This window comes from Lonchura striata, chromosome 22 (assembly GCF_046129695.1).
Source record: "Lonchura striata isolate bLonStr1 chromosome 22, bLonStr1.mat, whole genome shotgun sequence".
In the NCBI taxonomy this organism is placed as follows: domain Eukaryota; kingdom Metazoa; phylum Chordata; class Aves; order Passeriformes; family Estrildidae; genus Lonchura; species Lonchura striata.
The window spans coordinates 5,095,408-5,109,813 of NC_134624.1; the positions used below are offsets into that span (position 1 = coordinate 5,095,408).

At 49.7% G+C, this 14,406-nt stretch overlaps 1 protein-coding gene across 3 annotated transcripts in view; it reads left to right on the forward strand.

Moving 5' to 3' along the window:
* Positions 1–14,406, forward strand: part of ZNF618 (zinc finger protein 618) — a 150,474-nt gene that overhangs the window by 65,426 nt on the left and 70,642 nt on the right. For all 3 annotated transcript variants that reach the window (XM_077787855.1, XM_077787854.1, XM_077787856.1), the window contains exon 3: positions 13,818–14,080. In XM_077787855.1, coding sequence (XP_077643981.1) covers positions 13,818–14,080 — 263 coding nt within the window. The remainder of the gene's footprint in view (positions 1–13,817; positions 14,081–14,406) is intronic.

A 14,406-nucleotide genomic window follows, 5' to 3' on the forward strand; every position in this document is an offset into this window, starting at 1 on the left:
AGGCTGGTCCCTGCTGGCTGGGGCCTCCCCGGGCCCCAGCTCTGCCAATGGCATTTCAGGACAAAATCCCCTCAATCCTGGCAGCTTTTTGTCCGCTTGGCACTGCTTGGCATTGAACACGTCTGGAGTGCCCCTGAGCTGGGCAGAGGGGAACACTGGGGGTCTGTCACAGGAGAAGACCTCTGTCACTCTTTGGGTGTGGCTCACCTGTGGCCCAGCAGTGGTGATTCCCTGGGAACTAGCCTGAAGGAAGTCTTGGAAAGAAAGCACAGGCTGAGGAGCAGGGCGAGAGGAGCCAGGCATCACTTCCTTCCCCTGCATTCTTTATTCCAACCTTTAATTCAGTTTTGCAGCTCTCACTGGAGAGTTTCCCACAGCAAGTGGGCGAGTGCATCCTCCATATGGGAGCTGGCCTTTGGAGTGTCCCATCTCACTTTTGGAGTGTCCATCTCACCTTTGGGGTGTCCATCTCACCTTTGGGGTGTCCCATCTCAACTTTGGAGTGTCCGTTTCACCTTTGGGGTGTCCATCTGACCTTTGGAGTGTCCATGTCACCTTTGGGGTGTCCATTTCAGCTTTGGGGTGTCCATCTCACCTTTGGAGTGTCCATCTGACCTTTGGAGTGTCCATGTGACCTTTGGAGTGTCCATGTCACCTTTGGGGTGTCCATCTGACCTTTGGGGTGTCCATCTCACCTTTGGGGTGTCCATCTCACCTTTGGAGTGTCCATCTGACCTTTGGAGTGTCCTTTTCACCTTTGGGGTGTCCATCTGACCTTTGGGGTGTCCATCTCACCTTTGGAGTGTCCATCTGACCTTTGGGGTGTCCATCTGACCTTTGGGGTGTCCATCTCACCTTTGGGGTGTCCATCTCACCTTTGGGGTGTCCATCTGACCTGCCTGAGCTGCCCTTGGGGCAGAACATCCTCCCAGGAGTGAGCCATGGCCCTTTCCAGGGCAGGGCTGGAGCTCCTGGCGAGGTGGGAGAACTTCCCTCTGTTTTCCCTGCTCCTTTGTGTGTCCAGAAGACTGTGAGGCTGGTCATTGCTTTTTTCCTTGTAGAAAAGTGGAAGCAAAACCCACTTTATCATCTACCTGACTGAACAAAACATGGTCAAAGAAATGAGAATGACCAAGTCCATTTAAAAATAATAAAACAGAATCAAAATGTAATACTTCAAGAAAACTCTGTCAGTGACTGAATGTAGAAATGTGGCTCTGACTGAATCTGTGATGCCATCAGTGGATGAAGACAAGATGGATGTTTCTCAAAGTCATTGCTGCTTGAAACCCTCACTGATTGCAAACTATCAAGGAAGCTTTTAACAATTAATTTATATCAGTAAAAATATAAGCAAAAAGAATATAGTATAATAGAATATAGTACAATGTAATTAATATAATATAATAGAATATAGTACAATGTAATTAATATAATATAATATAATATAATATAATATAATATAATATAATATATAATCAAAGTTGCCTGGATTTTATCCTCCTGCAGTATTTTTTTTCACAGTAGCAAGCTTGGTCAAGGTGCTGACTGTGGTATTGGGTCAATCCTGTTTTCCTTTTTTTAGTGCAGTGAATTGATTTTATTCTGTTCCAAGCAAACCCTGAAAGCTCTGAAGGCCCCGGGGTTTGTGCTCCCACCACCCCCAGCCCCAGGCCTGCTGCTGCCGTTGGGGTGTCAGGGGTCAGGCTGTGCAGCTGGCAGCTTGTGGTGTTAGGGCACTCGCTGTTCTCCTCCCCCATTGACTCCTGTGTGCTTGCTGCACCTCAGTGAGAGCTCAGCAATGGGAGATTTTAAAAGGTGAGGAGAATTCTTAGGATCACTAAAAGCCCTCCTCCTTGAAGGCAGCCAGAAGAGAGATGGCTGCTTGCCTTGGGGAAGATGACAACTCAGAGACAACCTGACAAAGCTGTGCGTGTTTTTGAACACTCCAGAAAAGGTAGATCAGAGGCTTCTTTCTTCCTTTTGCAAGGCAAAAAGAGACAGTCAACAAAATTAAAAAGCAGCAAATTAAAAGCCAATAAAAGGCAGGATGTTTTCCTACATGATGGGCAGCGATGTGATGGGTGTGCGATGCCAGGAGCTGCGTGCTCAGAGGGGCTGGGAGGGGACTCAGCAGGAACATGGTGACAGGGGTGACATGGGCTGGATTCACAGAATCCCACACTGCCTTGGGTTAGGAGAGACCTTAAAGCCCATCCAGTGCCACCCCTGCCATGGCAGGGACACCTCCCACTGTCCCAGGCTGCTCCAGCCCTGTCCAGCCTGGCCTTGGGCACTGCCAGGGATCCAGGGGCAGACACAGCTGCTCTGGGCACCTGTGCCAGGGAACAATTCCCAATCTCCCATCCATCCCTGCCCTCTGGCACTGGGAGCCATTCCCTGTGTCCTGTCCCTCCATCCCCTGTCCCCAGTCCCTCTCCAGCTCTCCTGGAGCCCCTTCAGGCCCTGGAAGGGCTCTGAGCTCTGCCTGGAGCTTCTCCTCTCCAGGTGAGCACCCCCAGCTCCAGCCTGGCTCCAGAGCAGAGGGGAGCCCTGGAGCAGCTCCATGGCCTCCTCTGGACTGGCTCCAGCAGCTCCAGGTCATATGTTGGAGGCCCAAGTGCTGGACATGGTCTGGCCCCATCCAGTGCATGAGCACATGGCAGGTGATCAGTTCCTTGCTGATGTCCACTGGAGACTTGCTTTAAGCTTCTTCTGAAGCCCCTTCTGCACATGGTGGCCCAGGCTGGGTGTCCCTGTCTGGTGTGTGACAGTCCCAGTATGGGACAGCAGGGCAGTGTGGGGCAGCACTGGGAGCCTCAGGGTGAGCACTGGGAGTCTCCATAAGACTATTGGAGCACCAACAACTTCCCAATAATTAATGTCAGCGTTCAGATGGTGGGCTCTGGATCCTGACAAGAAATAATTGAAAAACCAAATGTGCAATTATGTCTGACAAGCAGCGTGTGCTTTTCTTGGTCACCAGAGCCTTGTGTAGTCATGTGTTAGACACGGTTTTATATAATTATTATTGTTTATATGGCGGGTGTCAGAGGAAGGAGGAATTTCAGTTTGGAGTCCTCTGTTGGCTATTTATTTTAAAGTCATTAGATTTGTTTTCAGACTTAACTACACTTAATGTGTGAGACTCCTGCTGAATAAATCAGCCCCTGCTAGAGGAGCTGCATCTGTTTGTGGAGGGAAGGGAGCCAGCTGGAAGCGCAGCGCACAGCCGGGGCCGCCCGCAGCACAGATGTAGCTGTGGAGGAGCTCTGCTCCTGGAGCAGGGGGAATCCTCGGGCCTGGGAGCTGCTGCCCAGGGCAGGGGGGCCTCTCCTTCAGTGCAGCAGCAACAGAAAGGCTCCAGTCCTCCAGTCCAGGTCCAGCAGGAGGGCTCTGGGTGCTGGCCCAGGTAGGAGCAGAGCAGGAGTTCCCGGGGTGCTTTGGGCTGGGCCTGGAGGTTTCCCAGCTCTGACATGGTGCAGTTTTCCCAGGTACTCCAAGCCAAGCCATGGTGCCTCAGGGGACTGAGTGTTTCAGTCTGTGCCATAGAAGGTGTGAATTCCATGGAATCATGGATCCTGAGCTAGAAGGAGCCACCAGTATCACTGAGTCCAGCTCCTGTCCCTGCACAGACACCCCAACATCCCACCCTGGGCATCCCTGGCAGTGGTGTCCATATGCTTCTGGAGCTCGTGGGGCTGGGACCATTCCCTGGGTAGCCCTGGGAGGAGATGTTGGCAAAGGGTTGCACCCACTTTGCTCCTTCTCGGTTCACCTTTCTCCAGCCTCCCTGGTGGCACCTTCCCCTCTCTTCCCTGCATTCCTTGCTCTGTCTTTGTGAACACATCCTCCCCAGCAGCTCCTGTCACCCAAGGGAGTGCCCTGGGATGGCACCAACTCTCCTTCAGGCTCCTCTTCCAGCTCACCAGGTCCCCAGCCCTGGGGAAGGACAATTTCTCAGGCTGTGGTCCTCTGAAGCTCGGGAGAGGGCTCTACACTTTGTGGAGGGACAGGCCTGGGGCTTAGTACTTCCAGGATTTTTTTTCCAAAGAAAATTATTTTAATTGTCTCCCCTTTCTTTAAGAGGCAATCTGTGGGATTTTCAGTCCCACAGCACCAAGAAGCTTCCAAGTCATCCTGCATCAGAAAGAGAAAACTCTTGCTAATTAGGCAAGGAATTTAATAAGCCTTGGTGCCCACTGAAGGGCTCTCACCAGCCATCTTCAAAAAGAAACAACAACCAACCAGCACAAAACCCCTCAAAAATGCCCTCTGGCCAGTTTTAGTTCAGTTCTATACAACCAGGACAGAAGCTGGGGGGAACCTGGGCAGGTTTCCTTGAAACCCAAAAGAAGGTCAGATGTGTCAAATGTCCATGTACAAGGAGATGACAGCGCTCAGACACATCCCAGCTCCAAGGGACAGCAGTATTTTCTGTGTAAAGCACACCAGTTTGCCCAGTGCCAAAGTCCTGGAGAGCTTTGGATGGTGTGAGGTGGAGAAATGTCACTTTTTGGAGCCACAAAGTACCAGGACGTGGCAGTTCTAAAGCCATCAGGAAAGCTGAGGCACCAGGAAATCCTTGGGTCACCCCCTCCCTCCTCATGGCGTGTTGGAGACCTGTGGCCATTTCAATTCTCACCCCCTCAGTCATTTCTTAGTCAAGAAACACAGAGCTCTTTCACTGATATAAATAAATCCTTAATCTATTCTCTTTGTTTTCCCCTGAATTTCTTTGTCTCTGTTGACATTTCCATGCTTGAAAATTTAAAGACGCTGGCAGCTATTCCATTATCATCTTAAATTCAGTTTTTAACCTGCATCATTTGTGTGTCGCATTTTTTATCTGACTGAATTCTTTTGCTTTTGGCAAAGAGTGCGTGGTTGTTTTTTGTTGGATAAGCCAAATTTTTTTTATATTTGGTTAGACTTTCCTCTTCAAACCATCCTCAAGATATTCCTAATAAGGACTGAAGGGAATTTGTTTTGCTAATACCTTTGGAATTCTTTGTGGCTCTTGACTATTGTTCTGGTTTGTATTTTAATGTTTAATTTCCAGAGGAGAGGCAGGCTGATTGGTCCTGGAGTTTACCTTCTCTGAAGGATTCAGAGCTGCTGAGTGTCCCTTGAGGAATGAACGCACGATTAAATTCCTCTTGGACTTCCTGAAGCAGAGTTTGCTGTCAGGAAACGTTGTGTGTTCTATAGACCCAGATAGCTGGAAAAATTAAGTATTTGGCTTTGTTTGTTTGTTTTTCCTAGATTTTAGCAGTGACACCACACACACCACCAAGTGCTGCATTATGTGTTTTGGGGTTTTTGAAAGCTGTTACCTCTGTTTTCAAGAGCTGGCTGCCCTCAGAGGCAGGGGCTGAACTTCCCTGAGGCATCTCTCTTCTACAAAACCTTCATGTCTTTTAAATTTACGAACTCCTTAATAATATTGGTATTTATTGAGCAAATTTCTCCCAGGAAAGCCTAAATGGCAGCTACTGTCACACTTCTGCCTGCAGAAGGATGTGGTCTCATGTTCTGATTTCAGTTTATTTTGGAGAGAGAAAGCAGAGGATGTAAATATGTCCCAGATAGGAGCAGGGTTTGTGCTGCTTCTCCTGCCTCAGGGATTTTCTGTGTGTGCCCAGTTAGTTTGATGTCTCCAGGTCCAGCTGACTTGGAACGAGGGCCTCAGAGCCTCCAGGAGCTGCAGCTTCATCCTTGGTCAGGGTAGGAGGAGCAGCACGTTCAGGGTCGTGGATTCCAGGAGGGGACCCAGCAGCCCTGTGAGGAAGCCCAGCCAAGCACAAGGATGCAGCTCCTGGCCATGGACAGAGCCAGCACAGAGGCCACAGGAGCACGTGTGACCTCCCAGGGACCTTGAAGTCTTTGACTCCTGAGGGTCACCAGAGCATGTTGCACGTGGAAAATGCCCAGAAGCTCTGACCGGCTTTTGCTTTTTTTCTGTTCTTCAGCAAGTCTTCTCTCCTGTACTGCTGGTGGAGGAGGAAGTTCCCCTTAAAATAATATGGGGACAGGAGAAAGCAGGCTTTCTTGTAACCTTTCAGAAGTTAAATGCACACTTTGGGAGTTCACAGTGGCATTGGGGAAGATTGTGAAGAGAATTGAAACCTCCTAGTGGAACACGGATGACCACGAATCCCTCTGTAACCAAGTGAAAATTTGGACCAGCACATGCTGCTTTCATGTGTGTCACCCAGAGTGTTGGTGGCACACTTGGATGTCCTTGGGTATCCATGCTCTGGAATGTGGACAGGCTCCCAAATGGAAAGAGTCAAGGATCAGAAGGGATATTTTAGTGTGCACACAGTGTACATTAAGGAAGTGTTTGCTTCATTTGAGAGACAGCAGAGGTTTTCTCCTGTGGAGGGGAGATTCCCAGTAAGAGAATCTCCTTTCCAGCAAATGCCCAATGACCAGAGGCAGCAATCCACACTGGAAGTACAGTGCCTCTTCCAGGAAATAATCCCTTGCAGGAGGAACCCTGGATGGGGTGGTTGTTGCAGCACCAGGACATCCTCTCTTAGGGATGCAGGCTCAGGCTGCAGAGGGGCTTTGGCAGAGGCTCTGGGAGCTGTGGCAGGGAGGGGGGGTTGAGTCCCTTGGAGAGGAGCAGTTCTGGACATTGTGACACAGGAGCTTGGGGTAGTGCCTTTGCCTTTCAGGGTGTGAGGGAACATCTGAAGCTGGGGCTGGAGCTTGGAGCCAGGAGCTCAATTGTAACACTGGGACAACAGCTCCTGCTTTTCTCTCTTTTAACCCTGCACTTGAAAATCTTCTTGTGTGCTGATGTCTGCAGCAGATCCCCAGTGAAGCACACCAGGCAGTTCCTCTGCTTCCAGATCTCCACTTCCTCCTGGTGTAAGGCACAGGGCCCACCCACCCCCCTGGACTGCCCCAGGAAGCAGATGAGAGCCATGGGGAGGGGTGGGAAGGCCACCACAGCTAATTTATCAGTCAAGCAGATTTTCAACTTACATCCTTCTTTTTCTTGTCTCTGCTTTCATCATCTCCATGTAAAATGAGAATTCATTTACATGTGTTCTGTCGATTCCACTTCCCATAGCTCCAGTCATGACAGGAACCTTCTGGTTCTTGTAAAACCATGACAGACATCTGTAAATTGAGCCCAATTTCAGCCTCCCCCATTTTGTGCTTCTTTTGGTTTCTGACAGCTGAGATCTTTTGATTTAGCCTTGGATGAGCCAACTGCACATTGGTTTCCAGAAGACAAGTTGGGACATCCCACTGGTGCTGGTGTCCTGCTGGCCTCTGCAAAGGTGTCCATTGCTTGGTCCCCATGAGTATTTTTGAGTCCTCTTTGGTGCTGCAGACCAGAAGAACCTTCCGAGGAGTGCCCAAAATGCGTTTCAGTTTTACTCTTAACTGGGCACACCCTGTCCTCTGCCAAGGGGTGTCACCACGGAATCACAGAATGGGTTGGGTTGGGGGACCTTGACGACCCCTCCTGTTCCACCCCCTGCCATGAGCAGGGACAGCTTCCACCAGAGCAACGTGTGCAGAGCCCTGTGCAACTTGGCCATCACTGATACCATCAAGGCACTAATGATCTCTGGGTTTTCCAGCTTGAGTCTTGTTTAGAAAAAACCAAAAGGTGCTCTACATTCGCTGCTGGGGCAGGAGAGCTGTTCATAGGTGTTGGTTCAGAGTGGTACATCCTCCTCCACATGTTTCCTTTTCCTCTCCTTTTGAGGAGCTGATGTTGAAGCCTGTTACTTTACTGATGTCACTCTGCCCCTCCCCAAAAACTCAGCAGGATGTGTGCTGTAAAAATAGCCTCATTAGAAGCCATCTGAGTACATGTGCAATCACAGATGACTCAAAGGGAGCACGGAGCATGCATGTTTCTGTTGCTGTCTTCAGAGAATTACATGACAAATTATTCCTAGCTGAAAGAAATGTCCTTTTATAATTGGGGTTTTTTTCTCATTCTTTCAGAAGGGAGGAGTGTGTGTTTTTTAAGTAGCTTTTAGTCACTTTCATTATTTATGAGGATGCTACTCCAGATCAGAAACAGCAAACTGCAAGCACGAGTTTCTTGTGGCTGCAGCAGCTGACAGACCCCGTTTGTTTTCACTCATTGCTGTTCTGCTCATCACAGCCAGGGAGACCCTGCAGGGACCAGAACAGCTCCACGCCTTCACCCCCTTCTCCCCACTCCTGCCACAGGGGATCAGCTGGAAGGAGCTGCTGGATCTGTGGGTGGTGTCACCGTGCAGAGGGGACCAGTGTCAGCACCCAGCCTTTCCTTTGTGTCCTTCCCTGGAAAGAGCTCCTGGCATGGCCCTCGTGTTGCTCCCTGCATTGATGCTGGTGAGGCTTCACACCCAGAGCTGTTCTGGCCCAAATTGTCATGCTGCATCATCGAGCTCTGCTGAAACTGGAGGCCTTCACGAGGTGTAGGTCCAAGGAAGTTGTACCCAAATGGGTCTAGGAACCCACTTTTACCCCTGCCTTTCCAGTGTCTCATGCTAAGGCTTCATTAAGGCCTTCTGAAATCTCTTCTGCCTTCACACACTTGTGTCTGACATGAAAGTGGCCGTAACGTCATCAGAAGATGAAAGTCTGATGATCAAAGCAGGCAGCAATGTTGAAATGAGCATTGTGAGATGGCAGAGCTGGTATTACAGTAATTGGCTGTGTGGCCTACTTAGTGAGAGCAGTGATACATGCAAGTGCAATGTCTGTTTTGCCTCTTTCATGTTGGAAATCACAGAGTCTGTTCTGGGAAGTGAAACAGGACCTCACCTGTAGGAGCAACCAGGCACGGAGTGAGCACTGTGTGATCCAAGGCTTCTGCCTCCTCAGCATGGAAGAGTCTCTCGGATTGCAGGGCCCACAGCTCAGTAAAAACAAGACATGGAACAGTGAAGGAGGTTGGTATTTCCCGGGAGGGGCCAAAGCCATGGAGAAGTTAGATCCCCCTGTGGAAGGAGGTAGGGTATGAGCCAGCGGTGCCTGTGCACTCTGCTCCTCTGTGGCCTGATGGCTCTGAGCGGTTTTTGTCCTGTGCAAGCAGTGTCATGTTTGGAGAACAGGAATATCCTCTTCCCAGGGAAGGGCAGCCCATGGATGTTTGAGTGCAGGTTGGACCTGCAGAGGGAGGTGCAGCTGACCCCTGGAAGGCCACACTGAACACTGAACCTGCATTGTTTCATGCACAAGGGTGGTGGCATGAGGCTGGGGACCGAGCTCAGAGCCACAGGAGAGGGTGGCTGGGGGACCTGGTGGTGGGAGGTGACTCTGGCAGGTCCTCCCTTGGCTCCTGTGCGCTGCTGTCTCCACCAAGTGGAGGCTCTGGCCATCACTGTCCCAGTGTGTCCCCAGCAGTGCCCCAGCAGTGCCCCAGCAGGGATCTGGCAGCTGGGGCAGGTCTGTGTGGGCACTGCCAGGGTCACACTGGGGAGTCCTTCTGCCCCCAGCACTGGTGCTGAACTTACCTGACACCCCGAAAGCTTTGAGTCCTTTTCTCTCTGTGCCCTCTCCCAAACCTCTGACACCTGCTTGGAGCCTTGGGGGCTGCAGAACTGAAAATTCACTCCTGTTGTTGCTCATCCTCTTTCTGAGCCTTTCCAGCAGCTGTGCCTCAGCTCTGGAAGATCTGCCATGGCACAGGGGTGGCAGAACCAGGCCTGGCCATGGCAGTACTGAAGCCTGATGCCTTCCCTCCCCCAGGTAGGATGTTCCCTGTCCCTCCCTGTGTCTCTCGGGGAATTTCTGGAGAACAACAATGTTCCAGATCTCTTGCTGCTTTATCCTCATCTCCAAGTGGAGGTTCTTTGTGCTGCTCAGTAGCAGGGGAGGTAAAATCAGCACAACACTGAGCAAGTGCAGCATCATGGGCTTGCAAGGGTTGATCCAAGGACTGAAGGACTGGGAATGAAATGTGGCTTACCTGGGTCATCTCCCCTGGCTCGGTGCACGTGTGGGTTGATTCTGTGCATGGTGGAGGCTGTGATGACTCCTGTCTTCCAAGGAAAACTGGTTCTGCTGGGGCTGTGTACGTCCCCCTTTCCATCCTGCCTGAAGCTTTCCAGTGTCAGTAGCTTCCTTTTCCTTCCTGTTTTGCTCTGGGATGTTGGTGCTCTTTCCCCAGCATAACCAGGAGGCTTCAAACTCTGCTGTCCCATGACCTGCTGTGCCATGAGGATCATTCCCTGAGCCCAGCTCTCCCCTGGACCCTTAGGAACGTTTATATCCCATTCAGCAAGTGAGCTCCAGAAAAGCCTGGACTGATCCTAGTTCTGCTCTAGCCACAGAAGCATGACCTGGATTTCACAGGGGACCACAAGAGAGCTGGATTGCACCACTGCTGCCTCTTCCTCCTCTTCCTCTCCAAAGTTATGCAGCTCCAGCTAAGGCACCAAGTGGCTTTTGGAGAGCTCAGCCTTGCTCCCAGGAGTGTCACTGCTGCTGTTTTTATGGTTTCACTTGTTTTTGAGGGGAACAGCAGGCTCTTTTCAGGGCTTGTGAGCCATGAAATCACGTAGAAGAAAGTTGCTGAAGTATTTGGGGCTGTGTCCTTCTGCACATCTGGTACCTGCTCAGAGTTAGAACATATGGGGCAATGAATTGCTGTCAGTTAATGTTTGCAGGGTTAGGTCTCACCCAGGAACAGACATTCCAGCTGGGAAATTCCTTTCTTGGCAGAGCGGGATCCACAAAGTCAGCGTTCATGAAGGGAAAAAGGTTCTGAGAGTCCATTGGTCTGGTCTAACAATTTAAATATCCCTCAGCTCCAGGCCACCAAGCGTGGCCAGTGCATGTCTGTACTGAGCCCAGGGACCTGGGGCCAGCCAGACACACAACTCTGGGTTTGAAAACTCGGGGGGATCTGATCTCCCTGAGCACATCCTTTGGAAAACAGCTGTTCCAGTGGACCACCATCTGTGCTAATGTTTTGTGCCTCATTTCAGCTGGTTCCAGCTTCCAGCAATGAGCTTGCACCCTTGCCAAGTTAAGGCAAGACAGTATTTTCTCCCTATGAAGATGATGATATGCTGCAATCAAATAATCTCCTAGTCTTCCTTTTGGCATGAGAAACAGACTGGAGCAATTTGGTCTCACAGAGTCAAAGTCTTTTCCCAATCTTGAACCATTTCAGTGCTGCATTTTGGAATCGTCTTCAGCTTTTCTGATCACCTCTGAAATCTGAAGCTGCTCACTGTGTCTGCAACACGTGGGGAGTGGCTTCACCACAGCTTCAGACAGGGAGAAAATTATCTCCTCCTTCCATCTCAGGCACCTGAACTGAGAATTTGGTCAGTCCTTCAGCTCAGAGCGTGGCTTTCTGTAGCTGCATGCATCCACAGTCCTGGGCTTGTCTGACTGTGCTGCAGCCACTGGTCTTGGGCACAGGCAGCTATGGAGAGAGGGATCCACTGGTGGAGTGTCCTGTTCACAGTCTTTGCTATCCACCCCTCCATGGCTCCACCCATAAGTTTTAGCAACGGTGGTGTTTAATTTAATTTCAGAGCATGAATAAATCTGTCCCACATCAGCCATTCCAGGAGTCCTGTGGGAATGCCTCTCTATTCAGGAGCAGTGCACATGGAGAACAGCTTTGCCTCGCAGCACGGGGCTTGTTGCTGATTTGGTTTGTGTTTGAATGTGACCAATGCAAAGCTGGCATCATCAAAAAGTCATTGTATTCTTGCCCCTTTTATATTCTCCTCAGAAGGCTCTAGCCTCATTGCACTGCCACTGGTATCAGCTTCTAATCCCAGATCACTTAGCTCATGCCTGGATTTTCCTGTTGCTTTGCCCAGGACTGGCAGGTCCAGGTTGCTGTGCCATCCATAACTGAGCTCTCACTGCCTCTCCCACCTTCCAGGCTTCCCGTGGGAACTGCCCTGGCTGGCTTTGATCTTCCTCCACAGTCCTGCCTGAGGAAGGAAAGATCTTCCTATCTACCCTATTGTTGCCTTTATCCGTGTTTTGCATTTCACACCTTCTGGGTTTGATGATCTGCAGTCAGTCCCACTCTTTTCTGATCCCTGAGTATTCTGTACTCACTGCCTTCCCTTGGAAGGGTGCTGGTGCTGAGATGGATGGGCCTGTGGCATACCAATAATATTGCCATAAGGACTGTCCAGATCTCAGCCACATCTGTGTCTCAATCCATCTTTCTCACTTGTAAGAGCCCTGTATGATTTTGGGAGCACGGCATAGGGGAGTATGTGTGAGAAGGCAGGAAATGAGTGGGAAGGCAGGTCAAGGCTAATTCTCTCTGTTTAGGGGCTATTAATTGTACATTTCATTCCATAATGAGAATTGAGGGATGAATAATAAAACCTCTGGCAATAGAATGTGCCTGACCCAGTTTGAATAGTGACTCCATGTCCGTGTGGGACGTTGGGCAGTAATTACTGGAGGATTGTTCTCTCTGTTCCTCAGCTTATCCCTGTCCTCCCAGGCGCTCCTGACCTCCAGTTGCACCGTCCTGGTTCCTCTGTGAGCTCCTTAACCTGTGTCAGAACCCACTGCAGGTGTTGGCTCTTTAACACTATAATTCATACTTTGTCCTGACAAACGTTATGATGTTGCAAGCAATTTGGGATTTTTTTTTTTCTCTGTCACTGTTGCATGATCTAATAATCATCCATAAATTCAGTCTATTTTTCATTTAGTTTTGTTACTTCTGCCTGAAATGTTTTCAAATACCTTTGGCTGCTCCCAGTGTTTACATGACTCTAAATATGTCACAGTGGTTTCTGTTTCTGGGTAGTCTGAGCCATTATATATTTAGTTCTGATTTCTGCACAAACTGAACCAGCAATTATTTTATCTTTGTATTGCATGGTGGAGTGTATTCATACCCAGTATGAAAAGCTGGGGGTCCATAATGAGTGATGCTAAAGGAGCTCCATTGGCTTATTCCCACATTATTGTCTGGTGGTCTCACACCCCCTTTGCCTTTTGCTACCACAGCACCTGTTGATGTTGTTTTACAGTTTTGAGCTGTCCAGTTTCCTTTTCTTAAAGGGTTTAAAATATTTGCTTAGGTTGTTTTCTCCCATAAATTCTCAGCTCTTCCCGGATGAAAACACAGGCTATTTCCTAACCTATTTCTGAGCACAGTGGACCTCCTCTGCCTTTCCCCCTCCATTAGGCTTTCCCTGTCATCCCAAATTGTTCTATCTGTCCATAACGTGGTAGTCTCCCAAAATATCCTCATCCTCCAGATGATCCCCTTTGATCAGCACTGAGTATGTTCAATAAAGCCTCTGAATACCAGGGGATGTCAGGTTGCTTGAAGGGATAAAAGAGAGGATGTGATACAGGGTGGAGATAGCTCCAAATCAAAAGTGTAATGGAATCATGGAATCGTTTAGGTTGGAAAAGACCTTGAAGATCATCAAGTCAAACTGAATTCAGCAGTGCCAGGTCCACCAGTGACCCATGTCCCCAAGTGCCACAGGAGAATATGGCTTTGTGTGTATGGACTAGTGTTGGCAAAATACCTGCAGTCAGAACTGCTGGAGCTGTGCCCGTGGCCTGCTGGCAACCAGGGCAAGTTCTGTGCTCTTCTTTAGGGGTGCAGTGTGTTTATGAGCACTACGGTTGTTTGTGATGATTAAGGTTATTTTCATTACTAGCAAATAATTTTATTGCTTTTGCCAGTTAAATTTTAATTACTTATCATGTATGGCAGACACACATTAATATGCTTCTTTTAAATAACCTGCATAAACCATGCCTAGAATTAGGTCCTGGTGATGACAAAAGGAGCACTTGGCATTGAGGATTCACATTCTCTCCTCTCTTTTCCCCTTCAGGGAGTGTTTGAAGAGGAGAGAAAGCCCGCAGAGCCCAAAAGCTGAGGGCTCCGACTCGGTGACATCTCAGTCCTCCCCCAGTGAAGAGGCTGGAATGATGACTGAGGTGAAAGTGAAGACAGAGGTACCAGATGACTACATCGAGGAGGTGATCTGGCAGGACGACACCAAAGATTCCAAGAAGAGCATCAAGGATGGGCCAGGGGATGTGCCCGCGGAGATCTGCGTGGTCATCGGCGGCGTGCGCAACCAGCAGACGCTCGGTGAGGCACGGGCACCATTCCCTCAGGGGCTGTGGGGACAGGGTGAGCCTCTGGAGAGCTGTGCCTGGACACTGAGCTCTGCTGGAGGGCCAGGGTGAACGTCAGTCTTGGGGTCCTGGCTAAGGATTATTGACCACCTGTATTTGTTTGCATCTTACCTTCTTTTGGCATGTTCAGGGACTTGCCCATAAGTCGCCTGCAGCACCTGATGAGCCCAGGGCTGGGGGTGTGTTTGACACAGATGAGGAACTTGGAAAGGAAAGCCTGAGAAACAGCTGAGATGTTTTGAGGAAAGTTGCTCTGAGGAATGTGGATGCTTTCTGTAA